The sequence below is a fragment of the Paramisgurnus dabryanus genome, chromosome 12 (assembly GCF_030506205.2).
Source record: "Paramisgurnus dabryanus chromosome 12, PD_genome_1.1, whole genome shotgun sequence".
Lineage (NCBI taxonomy): Eukaryota > Metazoa > Chordata > Actinopteri > Cypriniformes > Cobitidae > Paramisgurnus > Paramisgurnus dabryanus.
Window position 1 is genome coordinate 21,209,492 of NC_133348.1, and position 22,709 is coordinate 21,232,200.

Consider the following 22,709-nt stretch of genomic DNA (forward strand, 5'->3'; position numbering starts at 1 on the left):
ACCGTGTGGAGGGACACGTTAGGTACTAATTCATAATGAGCCATTATCTGCAAGCTGGTATGGTAAGAATGACCGAAGGGCAAAAAACAGTGAATGAGAGCAGAGAATGGCAATTGTGTTTTTTAAGGGGACAGAAATCCACAATTTAGATATATATTGAGTGCATATTCTTATTTGTGCTTTTAATTCGTCGTTATGTCTCTATTTATTTAAGAAAAAGGAGACCAACAATGAATCAATTTGTTTCTTGTGTTAGAGCGCCCTCTACATATGCTTTTGACGCGCGTGCTAGTAACAGTGCACATGTGTCACAAAATACACTCCTGTCATAATATTAATATTTTTTCATCTGGAAAAAAACAGACATTAATCACATTAAATAAATAAAAGAATGGATTCAAGTACTTAAATTACTAAACAATCAGAACAATTAAAATGATTTTGCAGATATACAGTTGAACAGTAAATATCAGCATGCATTAATATGCATAAAAGCAAATGCCAAAAAGCTGCAATATACAAATCTCCGAGGGAAAGCATCTAAAACCTAAACATGAAAAGCCTGCAGACAAAGTTACTTGAGAAACTAAATGAAACCTTTGCATTCTCCCCTCGGACAGCACGCCAAAAATGCTTTATTTTATATTTGATTACATGATGATGTGAACTCCTACTACCTAGGTTTGTATAAAAACACCTATAATGGGTCACTTCGCTTCATTGTCCCCACAAAAGATCCCTTTTATTCAAAAAGGGCCCCCTTACACTTACACAAAACATATGGTCCTTTTCTTCCCAACTCAACGTCTTTTACGCACCTCCTTTAAAATTGCAGAGCACAGAGAAATCCGACTCCTCTTTGGAAGCGCAGTGTAAAAACACGGACTCTTATTTTGAAAGGACGCCTGGGGCAGAGGGAGAGGAGGGGCAGTTCCTGAGAGTTATTTACTTTGAGCCAGATGATTAGTTCTCTGGGAAGGATGGACTGTAGCATTGAATCAATTACAGGTTGCTATTGCAGAGGCGCATTTGTGTGAGCGGCGTGGAGCAGGACGGAGGAGCGCAGCACAAGGGAGAGGATTACTACTGCTTTTCTGAGGGTGGTTGGAGCATTTTACAAGAGATTTGGTCATTCATTTTGGTTGTTCTTTTATCAAGGGCAAAAAAAACAAAAGGATTTTAAAAGGTATTGTATTTTTAAATTGGTTTAATTAGTTTATTTTGTATTTTCTTTCAACAAACGAGATCTTTAAAAACTTTTAGAACTAATTGCAAGTATTTGAGATTAAAAATATAAATTTGTCCCTTATTTTTATTTGTCCAATTATAAAAAATATATATTTCTGATACCGTTTAAAAATCCGTCTTTAAAAATGTAGACATCCCTGCATCCAATTTAGCTTACTTTGAAATCATACGTGGATTATATTTTATAGTATATTTTTTTATTTTTAACAACGCTCACAAAAGTGGCACATCATTCGTTCTCATCTTGGAAAAGTTTTTCTCAGTTTCATTTTTGCATCAAGAAGGATTATTTTGGTTTTTTCACGGAACCCTAATTTCATCTGTAAAGTCAATGCCTGGTTGTGCTGGATCTTACTGCGCAGTTGGGGGTGTCTCATCCCGTGGAGTGGCATCTAATGGCAAACACATTTCAGACTGGATTCCGATTTGTTTGCCACCCTCCATGTTTTTTTAATGGGATGCTCACAGGCCATACTGGAATACTATGCTGGATTATTTTGCATTACGGAGTTTTTGTGTGTGTGTGTTTGAAATGCATCGTTATGGAGTTCATGGAGACATTTTTTTGCCGCTGCGAATTTAAGGGCAACGTTCTCAATGGTGAAAAGTTCTTTCACATCTGGATTAACTTAATGCAATTTAGGTAGGCTACTGGACCCAGGCGTGTTTCTTAATGATGACTCATAAATCAAGCACTGATGGACTGTTGCTCAAACTTTGGACTGTGCAACAAAGAAATCTGATTTACCCCCAAATCCTATTTTAAATTTTTTTATTTACACGGATATGTCCAACTCTGCAGTGTTTGCAGATGCAACCAGATGCATCATCTCGCAAGGCTATCTTTAGATCAGTTTCTTCTACTCCCTTGGAAATAGTTTTTAGCATATCAATTCGCGTAAAGTAACAGTGAGTGTTGGAGGACACTCACTCAGTTGTTGCCCGAAAGTGTCAAACGCATCCAATCGCTTGTGTTTGGCAGCCAGCTGCGCATCTGTGTGTGGGCGCCTGCTGTGCAGTTTCGCGGAGAAAAGTGCATGCAGAGCCCTTGCCGAAATTTGAAATGATTGAAAAGACGCGCACTTTTATTTAGATGTTTTTGATTGTCATTCCAGAACTTGTGCAAGGATCTCTAGACAATCTTATGGATAAACTAAGGTCCAGAAACAGTTTGGACTAATTACAGTCTTACTGTGCTCCCCCCGGATACAGCAAGCATAATTAGCCTAAGAGGGCTGAGATGAGCAAACGGCAGACCCCATTTTACTTTGGGCTGTAAAAACAGAGATTACGTTTTCTTTACTAGCACTTTGAAGTAGACCTTGCAGTGCAATTATTTTTGCAAACAATTTTTTCTTGCAAGACAAATTAAGCGTGCCTTATAATAAGTTGCCCTGAAAAAATGGAGCCAGGAGCCAAAAATAATTGTATTCATGATAATGTGGCTTTGCATTAACTAAGCTGACCACTTCAAATGAAATGGGATTGACTGTCTGCAGAAACGTTGATGGAACCCAGGGGTCCGACGATCAGACAGACAGAGATAAAACAAAGACGCGCGGAATGTCTGATTAGAAACAAGCGCTAACCAGCGACTGGACAAAGAATGCGCTGTATTTGCGATCTAATTTAGACACTATATTGACAACATTCAGACCTTTAAATAAAACTATCGTTTGGGTCTGAATTCTATAGCTTTGGTTAAATTTTATTGTGTATTAATGTAGACTGAAATAATAGAGGCTATATATCTTTTAAACAAAAATGCCTCTTTTAAATCAAAAAGCGGGTTATCTGTAGTGTATGTAATATGTATTTACTGTAAAGCCGCTTTGATACAATGCACAGGTATAAAAAATCTCTATAAAAATACATTTGAATTGAATTATCAGAAGAATTTAACACGCAAGCAATGCAAATCCTAATATTAATGTATGTCCAACTGATCATTTACTTATTTTGATTTACCCTTATGTTTTAACATTAGAAAGGTTACAAGTATGTGTAATATTTTTCTCCATTAAGAACAAAGATGAAACTCATAACTTATGATGACTTCTTGCGGAGGTCTATGCGCTTTAGGAAACGCGGTACTCTGTCTCCCCCTGGGGGTGAAATATGGCTAAACCAGGCAATCTAAGCTGTCCCCTGACAAAGCAGCTAGGGCCAATTTAATGAACACACTTAAAAAAGTACTTCTTCAAAGCATAGAAGAATGGGTTCCCTAAAGACTGAAAAAAAGTTATTGGACGAACCATTTCTTTCTTACCTTTTTATAGTCTAAGTAACGTTTTTTGTGAAATAGAAAGGATTTTTATGTAACCATACAACTAGAATTAATTCTTCGTTGGCATTGCGTTAAAGATAATTCTCTTTAATGTCTTAGCACTTAGAATCGTTCCGAAATAGTCTCTTTAGACTGCTTGCCCTGTAGTATTCTTGGATTGAGGTTCTTCTTCATTTACAATATATTACACACTGTAGTGTAGATCAATACAATGAAACATACAACTGACACAGAAAAGCTTAATCATGTTTGAGAAAATGATTCCAATTTCTTTAACAGTCCTTCACTCATAACATGTTTTTTCTGCCCCATAGCTGCGCGCAGTCTAGGTGACAATGGGAATTCTGGAGACACATCTCGTTCTTGGGATTGTCTTGCTAGGAGTATTCTCAGGCATGTGTTTTTATGCAAACATATAGCTCTTACTGATTCATTTAACTTTTTTTATTGTTAATTAATAAAAACATTATGTATTTCTCTGCAGATGTTACACAGTCTTTGCCGACTTTGAGTTCAGAGAATACAGAATTCATACTGAAACCTCACTCCCAATTCAACATCACTTGCTTTGGAGAGAGGACGGTTACCTGGCTTGAGCCATTACCGAACAATGTGAATGTGCGGTCCGGATTAAATCACAGTACACTGATGATCACTGATGCTGAGATCGATAACACTCGTGATTACATCTGCTCATATGAGGATGACCCTGAGAGCATCATTGATATCTACATTTTTGTAGAAGGTATTTGTTTCTATGAGAATATATAGTTAAAACAAATTGTATAGCTCAGTGGATCTCAACGTTTTTGATATTAAAAGCCATCAAATTGTCCACATTAATATATAATGGCTCTCCCACTCAGAATTTCTACCCAATTAACTAATTTAGAGCTTGGCACAACTATGTATATTTATTATAAAATGACCACCAAGACATATGTTCATTTTTAGTTATGTTTTGTCTTTTGAAAAATAATTTACAATCATTTTAAGGCCTGTGTCAACAAAAAAGTGTTTAGAATAACTTTTCTGACCTGCTCTTATCGACAGATCCCGAGGTGCCATTTGTGCCCGATTCCTCTGTTGAGACAGACGGCAATGATACAATCATCCCCTGCCGCACTACAAACCCGCATTTAGATGTCATGCTTAAAAACCTGCAAAGTGGTCATGAGGTTTATGCTCTTTATGACCACAAAATTGGGTTTATGGGCACATTCGCATTAGGTCCCTATGCTTGTGAGACAAAGGTCAATGGCAAAGCAGTGCAGAGCATCGTTTACAATGTGTCAAATAAGACAGGTAAGTAATGCACAACAGGCATAAGATAATTAAATATTCTTCACCTGTATTGTAATTTGCATATTTCGATTGTTCAGATAGCGTGGATTGAATTGTTACTTTACTAAATATCAGTTCTTTGAAGTTTTCACAAGTGTTAGGTTTCAGCAAAGCAAAACATTAGGTCACAGTTGGACAGAGGGGATTTTTTTATAAAGCAAAATATTAATAGAGAAAACATCTACAGTACGTATTAAAAGTGATACTGTAAAAATAATAATTTCTGTAGAAATACAGTATAGCTGGAAGCTGGTTGCCAGTAACTCACTGTAGATTTTACATTTATGTTATTTACTGGCAACAGTTTGTTCAAAGTTAAATGAACATTAAACATGAAAGCTAGATAATTACAGCAATTTTTTTTACAGTGAAATAAAAACAGATTTATGTAAATTAAGCATAAAATATATACTTTTATAAAGCAACAAAATGTATTTTTTATAAAGCAACAAAATCTGCTATTTTTTATTATTGTGTACAAATCTAAATAATGAAATTGCATCATGCTTGATATGTTGGTTAAAAAACGCGTACAGTTTACATTGAAATGACTGAAAGAATGTCCGGGTTACGTTTAGGATTAGGATATTTTGGTCTTGAATTTATTTGTTTGTTTAACCTGCATCAAGTAACATCTTAAGATTATAATAATATGCATTAATTCATTATGAATAGTGTGTTTAATCGCAGCACTATTTATGTTGTGAATTATTCTGGTTTATTAGAAGACTTCAGCATTCAGTTAAGGGCCAATATGGAGTCGTTGTCAGAAGGAGAAACTTTAAATCTCACCTGTGAGACTCCACCTGAAACTGCTTTCTACCAACAGTGGGTGCATCCAAAAACACAGGCAAGTCTCTTGTTTATTTATTATGTTTTACTTTATTGGACTCATTAATGTAAATTAAATATGCTAATACTGTAAATTACTACTACTACTGTAAAATACTGTAAACATACTCTCTAGTGATAGAGTTGTAGTCATGAAAAAACATCAGTTTTAAAGTAAAAGCTCAAAGGAGTGACACTAATTTACAGTGTACTTTGACCTGCGACTTGCATGTCCTTCGAGTGTTCAAGACGAATGGTTGTTTCTCACCTCTGTCTTTCTGTGATCTCGGGAATGCACATGTGTGCAGAAAATAAAGGTGAAAGGTGTGCGGGAAACTGTTTTAAAACTACTGTTTACAAGAAGGTTCATTCTGTGATATACATATGCATTAGGGATGCACCAGTGTATTGGCCTATAATCTGTATCGGCAAATAAAAGCAATTTTCCATCGACCGATTGTTTTAAAACTGCAGATGATCAGGGCGGATTATATCCTGGTAAACAAGAGGGGCAGAAAAATGCATCAGAACCCATGATGTGTGATTATTTTGAATTGGGTAACAATGAAAACAGAACTGCAGTTTATATAATACTATATGTATTATTATGTCAAATCCTAAAAGTGTTATAATAATATAATATATATATAACACAACATAATAATTCTAAAACCATGAGGAGAAAGTAAAACTATTGATATATAAAAATTCAAATAACAGTACTGGCTTAGACATTTTGTATCATATTTATAGGTACTACGGTATATGTATCTGCAATAAAAAAAAAATTCTGTGCGCAATGGTGCTTATTATTGTTCTCTCTCTCTATCTATCTCTATTTAGGCCAAAGAGGCAGTGATAATAAAGTCAGATTTCCCAGACAAGGTGCAGTACATCCTCAACATCCCCAAAGCCTCTGTGGCAGACACTGGGTTCTATGAGTGTGCTGTTACTAACCAAGTCACTAGACAAACCAAGTCTGAAACCCTGAGTATCGTAGTCCACGGTATGTGCCTTAGATTACACACCTCTGCTTTCACCAGTAAAAAGAGTTAAGAGAGATCTAGAAATGATGAACAGAACAGATGTGGTGGACAATCAATCAACATGTAATTTTCTTCTGGACTTCAGATAGCTCATTTGTGGAAATTATACCCAACGGTCTTGGGCCACTGGAGACCGCCTCACTCCTGGATGAAAAAGAGTTTACTATTTACATCGACTCTGACCCTGAGCCAGAGGTCACGTGGTTTAAAGACGGGCAACTGTTGGATAACAGATACACCTCAACCAAGACCACTCATCTGGAAGGTCTCAGGTACAAATTCACAACATTGTGAATGTATATATTTAGGTTTTACAGTTTTACGCTTTGCCAATCTGAGTCTTTTTTTCACAAAGGTACGAGAATATTCTGGTTCTCCGTCATCCAACAGAGGAGGACAGTGGAACCTATGAGATTGTTGCATCTATTGGCTCCAAGAGATCAGCATTTTCATTCAAACTGTTGGTTGAAGGTTGGTTGAAGCCTGAAACTCAAATCTGTATAAGCGTGGATTGTATTCAAATGCATATTCATGTGGTCATATGCGTTTTTTTGTACAGCTTTAACCCCAGTGTTGCCAGTCTCTGTACTGGCACCGGTATTGTGGCCTCGGAGGGAGACCATGGAGGTGTCTCTCCACTCCACCTTCAAACTCACATGTCGAGGCCAGAAAGAGCTCTACTGGCAAATCCCTAATGATGAGGATGGGGAGACCCGGTTTGAAAAGAAAGGACTCTTTGTCTCCACTGTGACTATTGACGATGCGACAGCAGCTCACACCGGAGAGTACAGCTGCTCCTACGCCTTCAGCGAAGAGGAGAGCACCATCTACATTTATGTGCCAGGTATGGATTGATCTTGATAATGGACTGCTCTTAAACGTTTACAAATGCAGAAAAAGAGAGAGGTGGAGAAATTGGCTTTGGAAATGTTAAGGTGTATAACATTTCACTTTGATTCTACAACATGCAGATCCAGATATGCCGTTTGCTCCATCCATGAACTTGTTTGAAAACCACGTGCTGTCTAGTCACGATGAGATGGAAATCCCGTGCCGTGTGACGGACCCCAGCACCAGCGTCTCTTTGGTTCATGTTGAGACCGGTCAAGTTCTGCCCAATGTCTATGACAGCAAGAGAGGTTTCGTTGGGCTCTTCGGTTCTGGGACGTATGTCTGCAGGGCTCTTATTAATGGACAGCAGATTGACAGTATGGAGTATATAGTTCATGGCTGGATAGGTGAGATTAAGTGAATATATGAGTCAAATGCATTAATAGGTCATATTGCACAACCCTTAAAGGTCCATCAAAAATCTTGTATTCCCTCAGGGAGCTCTTCACTAAAGGTTGATGTGAAGGCAGAGAAGATGTCTCTGCTGGTGGGTGAAACCATCAACGTTGACTGTGTTGCCAAAGGCAGTGAGATGTTGGAGGACCACTGGAAGTATCCTGGAAGACTGGTGAGAAAACTCAAACTCAGTGCAGGAAAAAGAGCCAGTGAAATTTCATAGGTTTGTTGCTCCGGTCGATATAAATATGGTATACTGTCTCGCTCCCTCTTAGGCGGATCGTGGGGTAAAGACAGTGAAGGAGAATAAGAAAGATCTTGAGATCCACTATAGACTGACCGTGGCTGACGCTTCACCAAAAGACAGTGGAGTCTATGCTTGCTCCATCACTGACATTATGAGCGGCGAGAGCCAAACCAAAGAGCTAACCATCACTGTCTATGGTACAAAGACCGTGTATACACTTAATGCATGGACCTATTTTTAGATATACATGACTATACTGTTAATATTTTGATATTAGATACAAATATGTATTAAACCCTAATCTCATGTTTTATATCTGCAGAGCGAGAGTTTGTCTCCATTGATCCAGTGTTTGATGCAATGGAGACCGCTGTGCTGGATGAGGTGCGAGAGTTTAGGATAAACATAGAGTCCTTCCCTGCCCCCAAGGTCACATGGTTAAAGGACGGCTCGGTTCTGGGTAACGTCGCTGCGGAGATCAGCAATAACGTCCTGAAAACCGGCGAGACCAGGTTAGCACAACTTAACTTGTCATACTAACCCTATCTAAATGCTGTGGTGAGATCGGCAGTCCTGTGATGAAGATTGCATTTGCGATATTAAAAATGAAGCAATTGCAAGCTAGAAAATCACTACAAACCCTTTATTTTTATGTGGTGTGTTCAGTTATCAGGGCGTATTGACGTTGATCAGGGCTAAATCGGAAGATAGTGGGAACTACACCATCACGGCAAAAACGGGCGACCTGACTACCAGCCACAGTTTCTACCTTCAGGTTAAAGGTGAGACCTTTTTCTTTACCTGCAGGTTGACTCTGACATTCGTGTGTTTACGCTAATTTGCATGTGTTTACTTAAGGTGTTTGGTTGTCTTGGTGCACCTCTAGGTCCTCCCTCTTCACTGTTTTACGTACATTTGTTTATGTTATTCTTGGTGTAAACTGGAGCATTTTTTGTTAAACAACGTGCAGCTATGTAGATAGCTTTTTCACGAATAGGGTCCCAAAAAAGTAGGACACTTCCATAATGTACTTAAAGTGCTCTATTTTCACACACTAATTTTGCACTTAATATACTAAAGATTCTTCGTGCTTTTTCAACTTTCATACAAAGATGGATTCAAGTGGAAACTAAATACATGTTTTAAATACATTTTAACACATTTTAGTTCATATCCATAGCATCTCAAATTAGCACAGAGAATTATACTTAGATGTTGTTAAGATTATCTTAAAAGATTTTTTTTGTATATTATTATATTATATATAAGTATAAAATTAGTGTGCAAAAATAGAGCATTTTTTTTGGAAGTGTACTACTTTTACACTTTACAGTTTTTATCAAATGGTCAGTAAAGATTTTTCAGAAAGTGCTGATTATCGACCTCAAAGTATCAAATAGAGCTTTGTATTTTCTAGTTATATTTATGTTTTGCATTCTTGCAACCCTTTTGCTAAAGATTTTAAAGCCTGATTTGTATGATATTGTTATTGCTGAGTAGTATTGCATTTAGCACACAAATAACATTTATAACATAAAAACACTAAGCTAGAATTAAAAGGTTGCAAATGTAGCATAATATTTTTTTTTTTTAAAGTAAAGAAAGGGCAAAATATTTTAGGAGTATTTTTCTTATAAACATGGATAACATGGTGGTGCTTGACGAACACAGTCAAAGCTACATTTTGTGTAAAATTAAATAATAATAAGGTATATCTATATTATTTCATATAATAAAATCTAATATATCATATACTTTAGTATCTTATATATCAGGGATTTTTAAACTGGGCCCCCCCAGAAGGTTCCAAGGGGTCTTCAGAAATTTTAAGAAATAAAAGACAAAACAAAACCAAAATTTTTTTATTTAAGTTTGTAAACAATTTGCTGTCCTTATAATATCACAATTAATATTTTAGTTTAGTAAAATATGTATATATAGTTTAGGAAAGGGGTTCCTTGCTAAAGTTTTCTCATATGTGGGAATCCCTGCCATCGAAAAGTAAAAAAAACCTTGTTAAATATTACGCTTATTGTTTGTTCCTGATTTGTTCAATGACAAAAACCAATGCTCTTATTTTTAAGTCACTTTAGATAAAATTGTCTACTAAATAAAATGAATTTCATAAACAAATAAATAAATGTTATTCGGTTAAGTCCAAAAAAAAGTTTTTAAAAGCTTTTTAAAACGTTAAAGGTCATCAGTGTATACCAAATTTTTTAAATACTGTTTGTGTTTCTCCTCTTAAAGTTCCTCCTGTGATTTTGGACCTGATGGATATCCACCATGGCCCAGTTGCGGGTCAGGCGGTGGTGTGTACTGCTCGCGGCACCCCAGTCCCTGAAGTCGACTGGTATATCTGCAAAGAAATTAAACAGTGAGCAGATTTCCTTCTTAATCTTTGATCTCTTTTTTTACTCTTTATTACTCTCTTTATTAACCCTCAGAAACCTAATCAATCATCGACGATTGAAAACGGCACCTCTGATTCATATTTAGATAATTTAATAAGTCCAACTTGTCCTGAAATAAAAGATGTTTGTAGATTGTATGTGCACAACAGGGATGATGTTTTACAAGCTTTTTTTAAAAATACAACCAGACGGACAATACATTCTATAAATGACCTTAGGGCTCTAAGGGTTTAAACAGTCCAAAAAACTATAGGTGACATGACCAATCCCTACATTTAAAGTCAGCCTAATGACAATCTGAATGTTCTGCAATAATCCCACAGATGTGCCAACGATTCCTCTCAGTGGTTACCACTTCAGTTGAACTCCACAGACATCACGGCAGAATTGCACATGGATGAAGACGAGAACATCGCGAGCCAAGTCATCTTCGGCCATCTCGAAAGCACGGTTGCCGTACGCTGCCTGGCCAGGAACGACATGGGTGTCGTTTCGCGTGAAGTAAAGCTTGTATCAAGCGGTAAGAAGAAGCCTGCGGTACTTTCTGACTGCTCTTTTCGTTTCAAAGGCCAGCTATTATTTTACATGTCAGTTTCTCTGAAGACATTTTAGTCTCACTGTGTTCCATGAGTTCACAATGTAAACAGAGGCTGATTTGAAACTGATTTGAATCCCAGGTGTACAGTTTATTTAGGGCTGAATTTAAAAGCTGAGGTTACGTTTTGTTTGTTGACTGCTCAGCTCCCCCATTAGTTTCTGTCAGGAACAGTCACAAACATTTGCTTTGCTCTGTATTTATATTTCTGGTGTTTTAAACGCACCAAATTCAGCCTTACATTAGTCTTTACATCTGTTTGCCTCATTTCGGTAAACTGTGCTCGCGCGGTGTCCCTGTGATAGATTCCTCAGGTGTACCATCCGCTGGCTTTAGAAACAAATCCATATGTGTTTACCTTAGTTTCTGTTGGCAGGGTTTGACTTAACTCGGTTACAGAATAATGAATTGCTCACACTGGGAAATTGATTAATAAAGCATATGAGAATGATGAAACAGCCATCAAATGTAAAACACGCACGAGATTGTACGCATGTAGCTCTGCAGCTATTATGATTTATGCGAGTCACTACAAACCAAACAATCTGTCTGTAAAGTCATTCATTATTTTTATTATGACCTCACATTTGGTCGGCTAGTTACGCTATGTGATATACATAGAAAACACTCGTCTTGTGCAGTTTTTCGTTATACAGTGTAGCAGTTTTGTCACAGACACGTATTGTATCATATCCTTCATCTTTCACCATCATCCTCCTCACTGCTGCTCATGGTGTGTTCAGGTCCACACTCGGAGCTCACTGTGGCCGCTGCTGTTCTGGTGCTGCTGGTCATTGTCATCATCTCACTCATTGTGCTGGTCATTATCTGGAAACAGGTAATCACTCACCCATTGACTCGCTCGCTCGCTCGCTCACTCACTCATTGGTTCGATTAATAAGGAACACACATATGTATAGCTCAAATGCACTGTACGTCGCTTTGAATTAAAGCATCTGCCAAATGCGTTAAGATAAATTGCTTGCATATTCCGTTTACCCATTCACTTGGACATTTACTCTACCCATTAACTCACCCACATGCTTCCTCACTCTCTCATTTATTCACTCTCTTATTTATGTTTACATTTGTGACATCTGCTTTAACCCTCTTCCCCTAATAGCTGCTGTATTGTCTGTGTATCTTTATGCATGTGAAATAGGCTTTATGCCCAGCTGCACTACTTCCTGAACTTCAGCCAGCTCCTTTTTTCCTGTCTGCCATTATTGGACAAACTGATGAATCCAGGTGTGCCTGACCTCAGTAGTCACAACAACAATAATCAGACACACCTGGATTAATCAGTTTGTCCAATAATGGCAGACAGGAAACAAGGAGCTGGCTGAAGTTCAGGAAGTAGTGCAGCTGGGCATAAAGCCTATTGTCCTCCAGTATCTGTGAGCATCTGATCACTCTTTCTGTGTATATATGCATTACAGAAACCACGTTATGAGATCAGATGGCGCGTGATCGAGTCTGTCAGTCCCGATGGTCACGAGTATATCTACGTGGACCCCATGCAGCTTCCATATGACTCCCGCTGGGAGTTCCCCAGAGATGGTCTTGTTCTAGGTGAGTCAGCTCATCGTGATCCTGTCTTGTATGGATTGCGGTGTTGTTGTGGGCCTGTCCTAATCGGATTTCACAATGTAATATGCAGATCCTATTTATGTAAGCGCGTAACTGTATAGACTGATTGGGGTTTTTTACTCGAGCATCGAGTGATCTGGTATTAACAGGAAACCACTGGTAATCCTGAAAGTTACAGAAAGCGCTTTGTGTTTGCATACTTTCTAACGCTCTGATGTTTTTGTGGTCCTCTGGTTGCATGCAAATGAGTTTATGCATATTTGTGTTTGTATTGCAGGTCGTGTCCTCGGTTCAGGTGCATTTGGGAAGGTGGTGGAAGGCACCGCTTATGGACTGAGTCGCTCTCAACCTGTTATGAAAGTGGCCGTAAAAATGCTTAAACGTGAGTTGATCTATTAAAAAGGTTTAGTAGTTCTGGTTTTAACATATATTTATAATGCAGTGGCGGCTGGTGACTGCTCAAATTCGAGGGGCGCAAATTCAAAATATGTGTTCGGAGTGTCATGTGTGTTGCTTGTGCTTTCAAAATATGTGTTTGTTGCGTCATGCGAACCATGTGCATCACGTGTTTTGTCAAAATAAGTGCCTGCTGCACACGCGTCAAAACCTTTATGATAAAAGAAACGCTCACGTTCACAAAATACACGCAAGACACTCCCTTAACAGTAAACTCTGATTACGCATGAGATTATGCAAGTATCTGGCAAACGCAAGCGTCTCTTTTATCATAAACCCTTTAGACGCGTCTGCAGCAGGCACTTATTTTGACAAGACACGTGATGCACACAGGTTCACTCGACGCGCAGAACACATATTTTGAAATTACAAACCACACACATGACGCTACATACATGTTGGGATGAACTTTGCATAGAGCGCCCTCGAAAAAGAAGTCACCGGCCGCCACTGTTATAATGTACTTAAAGCCTATTAACCAATTTGGACCAATTCGGATTCCTTTATAAGATCAGTTTTAGAGATCATCATCATCAAAAGCGCATCTATGTTGAATTTGTGTAAGCGTTTTGATTCGTGTGTTGGATAATTGGTTAGTGGTTTAATGCGATCGGTTTTCTGGTTCCTCAGCAACTGCACGCTCCAGTGAAAAACAGGCGCTGATGTCAGAGCTGAAAATCATGACCCATCTGGGCCCTCACCTAAATATTGTCAACCTGCTGGGAGCATGCACCAAATCAGGTGAACTGTAAACACAAACACTGAGACTCTAGGGTGGCGTCTTTTTGGTTTGTGGGTTTTTATTGTGAGTTAAGTGTTACGTAGAACTTCAACCCTATGCTTTTAGACATTTTACAAGTCTCTGATAAGAGTACGCCAGTTTATCATCACTCTCTCTGACTCTTTCTCGTTCTCTTATTCTTGTTTCCCTTCAGGCCCGATCTACATTATCACAGAGTATTGCTTCTATGGAGACCTGGTGAACTACCTGCATAAGAACAGGGATGGGTTTCTCAGCCGCCACACAGAAAAGGGCAAAAAAGATCTAGACATCTTTGGCATCAACCCAGCTGATGAAAGCAGCAGGAGGTCAGCAAACGCACACAAGTACACAAAATGATTGTAGTGTGATAAAACATGCTTGTTCATTTTATTTTTTACGATTCGCATTGATTTCACATTGAACAATTCAATCGAATTTGCCACCTTGTAAAGTAGTTACGAATTTCATTTTATTATTGATTCTGCCACATGTTTTTTTTATGTTAAAAGTAGTTCTACATCAAATTTCACAGGCTTGTTGGGTAACGTTGTAGCTTAACAGTTCAGACTATTTTATGACTAGAATTATTTAATATTATAGTCGAAAGTGTGGATAGTATACAGGTTTTCCTTTGAGAGAATTGTTAGCTTAAAGTGATCTTGCATCATATAACATAGTCTTTCTTATTATGATGTCTTTCTTATTATGATGTTCTCCCCCACGGGTCTTGATTCAGTGAATCATTATTATTTTTGTATCCGTCTATGTGCAGCTACGTCATCCTGTCGTTCGAGGGAAAAGGCGATTACATGGACATGAAACAGGCAGACACCATGCAATACGTCCCCATGTCGGAAATGAGCGAAGCATCGAAATACTCTTCCATTCAGAGATCAGATTATGACCATCCACCATCCCACAGCAGTTTTAATGGTAATAAAAACTTTAATGTCCTCAAACAAAACTACCAGATGGGTTTCAGAAGACTTTAAATGCATCTCACAATTTAAAGGAAAACACCACAAATTTTCATATTTTCTATGTTCTTACCTCGACTTAGACAAGTTAATTCATACCTATCTTTTTTCAATGCGTGCACTTTTAATCTTTGTACAGTGCCTCGGGAATGTCTTAGCATTTAGCCTAGCCCCATTAATTCCTTAGGATCCAAACAGGGATGAATTTAGAATCCACCAAACACTTCCATGTTTTCCCTATTTAAAGACGGTTAGTTATACGAGTAAGTATGGTGGCACAAAATAAAACTTTTGTTTGGAGCCATAGGAATGAATGGGGCTAGGCTAAATGCTAACACATTCAAAAAGATTAAAAGTGCACGCATGGAAAAAGATGGATTGATTCATCTAAGTTGAGGTAAGAACATAGTAAAATATTGAAAACCAGTGGTGTTTTCCTTTAAAGGGAATACTTTTTTCAGTATGGTGCTTTTGTGTTAGCCTTTGAGTTTGACAGCTATGGCCACTACATACAGTATAAAATGTGTTTACTGCAAATTTGGTTTGGCCTTCTGTGGTCTGGTTTGGCTTGAATTGTGGATGTGGACACACATGCACACTCAGATGTTACAGAGAGTAATTGTACAGTACTACAAACATCTTAATGCATCTGTCAACCATTCCTGAGACTTGAGATCTATACACCAAAACACTCATTTTTAGGCTTACGATTAAAATTACTTTTTTGTTCTTGTGTGTAAACGACAGACAGCGAAGTTGAGAACCTTCTGTCAGATGACACCAATGAAGGTCTGACCACCTTGGATCTTCTCAGTTTCACCTATCAGGTGGCTCGAGGGATGGAGTTCCTGGCCTCTAAGAATGTAAGTTAAATCCCAAACATAATTGCAGGATAACTGTCCATCATTTCAACATTGGCTTTGAACTCACCCATACATAAAGTTCAGGATCATCCGTCCAGACATAACATTTAAGCTTTTGTGTGATTCTGGACATTGCAGAGGAGGTGATCTAATGACACGTTTCTGTATTTGAGAAAGCGGTTGCCTGGGTCTTGTGGCTGTCCAGTTTAAATATATAGCAGGACTGGAGAGTTTGAACTCGCTTGGTTTTGCGTTGGCCGAGGCCATTTAGGAGAAAGGCTGTGCATTAAAACATGAAGATATTGTTATTACAGTGTTATTACATGTTATTACAATGTTGTCATATGAGTGAGCAGCAGGTATTAATTACACTGTTGTATTTAGTCCATGGTAACGGGGAGTTTACCAGAGATGGATATTTTTCGGCCACCCTTGAGAAAAGAGTGGGAAAGAGCTGAGGGAAGGGAAAATGGGCATGAAAACATATTTTCGATGATGAAAAATAGAAACGGGGAAATGCTGTAAATATGTTTGACTCAGAGTTGCCAGATTTTCACAGCAAAACCCGCCCAATTGCGACTCAAAACTAGCCCAATCACGTTTCAAGTAGTGTCCTCCGGTAAAAATCTGCGTTTTTGCCAGGGTTCATCAGCTTAAATTTGCATTTCTGGGACTAAATATTGCATTTTTGGAGTCGTTTCAACCCATGGACATGAAAACAGCCTGCAGCAACAGTATAAAATTAGCTTAATTCTGCGGGAAAACCGCAGACTTGGCAACCCTGGTTTGACCACTTCAAGCAACCAAATTGAAGTCATTTTAATATCATATAGTGCACAAAAACTAAACTAGTCCTCTCTGTAGCACACTCACTTGCTCACTTCTCTTTGTTTTCTCTCTCTCTCTCTCTCTCTCTCTCTCTCTCTCTCTCTCTCTCTCTCTCTCTCTTTCTCTCTCTCTCTCTCTCTCTCTCAGTGTGTACACAGAGACTTGGCTGCACGCAATGTCCTGCTATCTCAAGGCAAGATAGTGAAGATATGTGACTTTGGGCTGGCCAGAGACATCATGCACGATAACAATTATGTCTCCAAAGGAAGTGTGAGTGCCTCTCTCTTAGTCCTAATATGTGCAATGTAAATTAAATTTAGTTTACTGAGAGTGCAATTTTTTTTATCATGAGTATAGAGTATTTAAATTGTATTTATAATCTTCTCTCTCACATACACAGACCTTCCTTCCAGTAAAGTGGATGGCTCCAGAGAGTATATTTGATAACCTGTACACTACACTGAGTGATGTCTGGTCTTATGGTATCTTATTGTGGGAGATCTTCTCTCTTGGTGTGTTTCATTTAATCATACATTTATTTGCCATTTAATGTGTTTTCGCCACAGTGTTGAACCCATTTTATATTATTAAAAAAAATGTTTTTTTTGTCGTTGCTATAGGAGGGACTCCTTATCCAGGTATGGTTGTGGATTCCAGCTTCTACAACAAGATCAAAAGTGGATACCGAATGACAAAACCAGAGCAAGCGTCCAATAATGTGTAAGTTTAACCTCCAAGTTAGTGCGACTGTGTTGGGCTTCAGTCCATGTTGATTGCTGACTGGTGTGTTATTGTTGTTTGCGTATATTTAGCTATGAGCTTATGATGAAGTGCTGGAACAGTGAACCAGAGAAGAGACCGTCCTTCCACAACCTGAGTGAGACAGTGGCCTCACTGCTGCCCTCTGGATATAAGAGAGTAAGGACAAGTCTACTTATTAAACAAGATTTCAGTTGCTTCTCTTTCTGCTACATGCTAATATTTAAATATATATATATATATATATATATATATATATATATATATATATATATATATATATATATATATATATATATATATATATATATATATATATATATATATATAGTAGAGCATTGCATAAGCAGCACAAAAGGTAATGGGTTCGAACCCAGGAAACAAACATACTGCTAATAAAAAAAAATCCCTTGCACATTAACTCTTTCCCCACCAGCGCTTTTAGCTCTTTCCCCGCCATTGACGAGTTATCTTGTCATTTAAAAGAAAACATTTCCCCTCCAATGACGTTTCCTGACTAGTTTTTATGGTAATCCATAATTCCGCTATTACCAACTTTATAAAAAAACTGATGCAAAAACTAATTTAATCAATTTAAAACAATTGTAAAACTGTAAGTTTTGAACTTCATTCTGAATCTGATCTCTAACAAAATTCCTTTACAAAAAAGCAATTATTTCAGCTTTTTGCTCAAAATGCGGTATTAAAAAAAAAGAACAAATGAAAATAAGATTCAACTTTTTTTCTCGTTTTGTTTGTTTGTTTGAAAGCAGAGGGTCTGTTCTTAAATTTTTTAGATTTGTATGTTTATGTATTTATAGAAGAAAATTTTACTGGAAGGCATTTTGTGAAACTTTTAAGAAATCACAAAAAATCCTGGCTGGCAATTTGTTTTAAAAAAGCTGGTGGGGAATGAATTAAAAGGTGGTCAGCCACCGCCAGCATTTTTTTTATGATTTTCACAAAAGTTTAATGCCTTCCAGAAAATGTTCTTCTTTAAATATATAAACATAAAATAAAAGAACAGACCCTGCTTTCAAAAAAATAAAAGGTTCATCCTACCTTTATTTGTTCTGTTTTATCACCTCTCAAATATGGGTAGGTTTCTTCAAAAACACAAACTTTTTAGCAAAAAGCTGAGATAATTGCGTTTTTGTGAAGGACAAAGAGATCAGATTCGGAGCGATAATGAAAACATACACGGAGTTTGAACTGTTTGCCCAAAGGGATACTTTCAGGTTTTATAAGTTGGGTAAAAGCACCACGTGGTGGATAATAGCAGTATTACGGATTGACGGTGTCTTGGCAGGGAAGCGTTTTCTATTAATTGACGAGTTAATGGCAGGGAAAGAGTTAATGCACTGTAACTATGTACAAAAAACATTATCTAGGTTCATTTAATCATGCATTTGAACAACACAGCATTTGAGTGTACTAAAAAAGTATCAACAAAGGTAGAAAAACAAAAGAAATTTTTCTTCTCACTCGTCTACTGTTTCATTTATTCTCTTTCGCTCTGTCTCCAAGTCTGTTCTTTTTGGGCATAATAAACGGCCCCAGTAAAGCTATGGTGGAAATGGCTTCCCACTTCCTTTAGCTTAAATGCAGTGTGTCACTGCGGGCTTTGAGGCCGTGTCTTCACTGCCAACACTCCCAGACCACTAAGAAAGATTAGCACAGCAGCGCTCCAGCTGGCTAACGCCCCGCCAAAGCATAACCGAGCAGTGCTAATGACCGGGAGCTCCCAGTTAGTGTCCGCCAGCTCGCCATAATTGCTCTATTAAACAGACACCACACTTGGTACTTCAAAACAGTTTGTTTCAGAGACACATGGCACAGGCAATAACTAGCTCCTGTTATAGCACCTTACACAGGGGTGTGGTGGCAAATGCGGTTCTTTATGTGCCCTAGAGTAAAAGAACGCTTGCAGATTCGGGGTGAATGGTCACGTCGAATGAAGTGCTATTTACAACCAGAAATGATGAAATATTCCTTAAGTTGAACTTAACTTTTATTTATGTTTCCATTGTTGTGCAGTCCTATGAACGTGTGAATCGTGACTTCCTAAAGAGCGACCACCCTGCCGTGACCCGAGTGCAATGCGTTGACAATGATGATGAGTACATGGGCGTGCTGTACAAGAACCAGGGCAAACTGAAAGATCGCGAGAGTGGCTTTGATGAACAGAGGCTCAGCTCGGACAGCGGTTACATTATTCCTTTGCCGGACCTCGACCCGTCATCAGATGAAGACTACGGCAAGAGGAATCGCCACAGGTAACCTACCAGTGCAATCTTCCAGTTGATTGTGGATATTTAAGTTGCATTTTACAATATGTGACCCAGTCTGTGGAAACCCAGCAAAAGCCTTTTTTTGTGATTTACTGTTTTCTACATAAAATCATATAAAGTCATCATATAAAGAAAATATAACTTAGTGCTGTAAAATGATGAATTGCGATTGATTGCATACAAAATAAAAGTTTGTGTTTGCATAATTATTATGTAATTATTATGTACACACACATACATATATAAAAATAATACATTGATATGATGACTTACTGAAGTCTCTTCTCTGTGCTATAGCTCTCAGACATCAGATGAAAGCGCGATAGAGACAGGCTCCAGCAGCTCTATGACCAAGCGTGAGGGAGAGACTCTGGAGGACATCACCTTGCTGGACGAGATGTGCTTGGACTCAGGAGACCTCGTGGAGGACAGTTTCCTGTAAAAGAAAGATGACAATCTGAGACAATCACAGACAAAAGCTGCCGTTTTCCCGCAGCCTCCATTTCATTCCAAATCGACTGATCTCTTTATGCATCCATCACTCTTTTATTCTTCACGAGCCTTCTGAAACGATAAACTGCGCTGCATGAATATCAATGAGCCTATCCAGGTTTTATGGATTAGACACCGCCCTCTTAAGGTCGGGAGGAATGAGCAATGTAGCACAAGACTTTATGAGCACTCTTGATGGACTCAAATGAAGCTAAGACCAATGAGGAGGGGAAGTGGAGTAAATAGTTGTTTCTGTGTATCATTTTTGTATGTTTGAAATATATGTGTGTGTGTGTGTGTGTGAGAGAAACTTTGTTGTGATGGGCATTCCGATCAGCAATATAAGCACATCATTGTAATCATATCAAAGAGCCTCAGTCCACTGCTACCTTCCAGATGAGTCCATAAAACAACCACTACAGACATTTACTACACTAGAGACGGTTCTAACCAGGCTGGACAACTGGGACAAACATGGCATATAGGTTGGATCACTTCTGCTATTTTCCTCACTATCACAGTTTTGAAGGATACGTATCATAAGGAGCAGCAATAAACCCATGAACTACATAAAGGTTTAATGTAACTGTTCATATATCGTTGATGTCTGAAAAAGTGTGACTGTTTGAATTTTATTTTTTTACCATTTGGATATATTTTTGTGAATATTGGGTTGGGGAAAATGATGTACTCATAAATGAAGTAAATGGCAAGTGTGTTTTGACCTGCGAGTCGCATGTATTTTGTGACTTCAAGCTTTAGATGTTGATACAATGTTATTTATGTCATCATAATGTCTGGCCAAAGATTTTACCTAACTGTGCATAAGGTATCGATCATTTTCTAAGCTATGCCAACGTTACAATCGTACAGCAATATATTGTCCTGTGAAAATGACTTAAGCAAAAAGTCTTAATACCATCACCATCCTTAATATAATGGCTAGAATAAGCTGATTTTATTACATAATTTAGGCCGACGTAATCAATATCATTTGCGATATCAATTCACTGTCATGTTTTTTATGCTCTTACCTACTTTTCAGAGCTTGTACTGCAGTAATACTTAGATACAAACAAGGGAAAGACTTTTCAGATTCAGTAAAATTAGCTACAGACTAGTATACTGTATTAGTTGACTATGCAAGCGCCATTGGCCTAAGTAATGTTTTTATTTGATTTTACTGGTTTATGTTTGTGTTTTATTCTCTCCCAAAGTGTGGTGTAAGTTGTATTTTCCTGTTAATTGGATTTTATATATGAGATAATAATGTCATGCTATGGGCTTGTGAAAATGTATGTCAACTCAAAGTAAGGCAACTAAAAACCACATTGTAAATTTACCTACAACCTAAATGCCTGCATTTCAGCCAAATCCTGTACTCTTGAAGCATCATTTAAGTTTTTTCCTTTTTTATTTTGATGTTATACATCACTGTTCATTGTAAATGTGTATCATTGTATATCATAAATTCAGCATATCACTGCCTGTATCCCCCTCCCCATCTTCACCCTCTGCAGTGGTCTGCCCACGACCAGAGGAGATAAAAAACTATTGCACTTTTAAAAATTCTTCTTTAAAATGTTTTTATTAGTTTCTTAGTTCTGCTTTTTTGTTGTTTGTAGACATCGAAAGTTTGTCTGTGCTAAAAAAGGTAAAAGATATAATTTTAAAGAGACAGTAGAGTGAATGTTTGTGGAAGAGATAAACAGACGGGAGAGGTATGAAGTATATTCTATGGTACAATATGTGTAATAGGCAGTTATTCCTTTAAACAGATGTTATCCTTTTGCTAAAAAATGCATTATGTCTATGTACATTCAGAAGATTTATAATTCAATAAATGAGATTGAATAATGTACTGTGTGGACAAAAATCTTTTTATTTGAAACATTTTTTTATATATATTGGAGATAAAAATCTTTTGGCAACCAGACAAACAATCATGGTTTTCATGGTTTACATCATTTATTAACCCCATTATTTAAATGAGATGTTTAACGGTTTCTTTAATCATTAGTAAAATGAATTATTAAAATAACATAACAGTTGACTGAAGCAAATGACAGTTTACATTAATAAAAAGAAAATGAGATTTGCCTCTTTTCTTATAAATAACCAATATTAGAGGCAGCCCTCCAGGCCAATGAGCTTTCAGCATTGCATCATCAAGCCTTTTGTGCTTATAACAGGAACACAAAGGCATTTAAATTAGGCAAAATATTGATAGAAGTTAAATTAATAAGCAATTTTAGAAATTGTTAAAGCAATAGAAGACTGAATTTGTTTACACATAGATAAGGGCTCTGTTCATTTATAAATGTTTCTATTGGTTGTATAACATGGTTGAAGTAGTTTATTATTGTTTGTAAAGTGACTTGAACATTTATT

At 37.5% G+C, this 22,709-nt stretch overlaps 1 protein-coding gene across 2 annotated transcripts; it reads left to right on the forward strand.

Moving 5' to 3' along the window:
• pdgfra (platelet-derived growth factor receptor, alpha polypeptide) lies at positions 1-22,179 on the forward strand. 2 transcript variants are annotated; one of them, XM_065257152.2, is made up of 29 exons: positions 1-22; positions 3,850-3,928; positions 4,020-4,280; positions 4,589-4,840; positions 5,605-5,729; positions 6,554-6,716; positions 6,842-7,028; positions 7,112-7,227; positions 7,316-7,600; positions 7,728-7,994; positions 8,085-8,215; positions 8,319-8,487; positions 8,613-8,802; positions 8,957-9,072; positions 10,541-10,667; positions 11,028-11,224; positions 12,043-12,137; positions 12,739-12,871; positions 13,167-13,271; positions 13,976-14,086; positions 14,281-14,434; positions 14,881-15,041; positions 15,833-15,948; positions 16,924-17,046; positions 17,177-17,288; positions 17,397-17,496; positions 17,589-17,694; positions 19,573-19,811; positions 20,124-22,179. In XM_065257152.2, exons 2-29 carry the CDS (start codon positions 3,871-3,873, stop codon positions 20,266-20,268), a joined length of 4,344 nt encoding a protein of 1,447 aa, XP_065113224.1. In that variant the 5' UTR covers positions 1-22; positions 3,850-3,870; the 3' UTR covers positions 20,269-22,179. The 2 variants fall into 2 exon arrangements, with proteins under 2 accessions (XP_065113224.1, XP_065113223.1); XM_065257151.2 differs by lacking the exon at positions 1-22 and adding an exon at positions 996-1,186.
• The last annotated feature ends 530 nt before the right edge of the window (positions 22,180-22,709 follow it).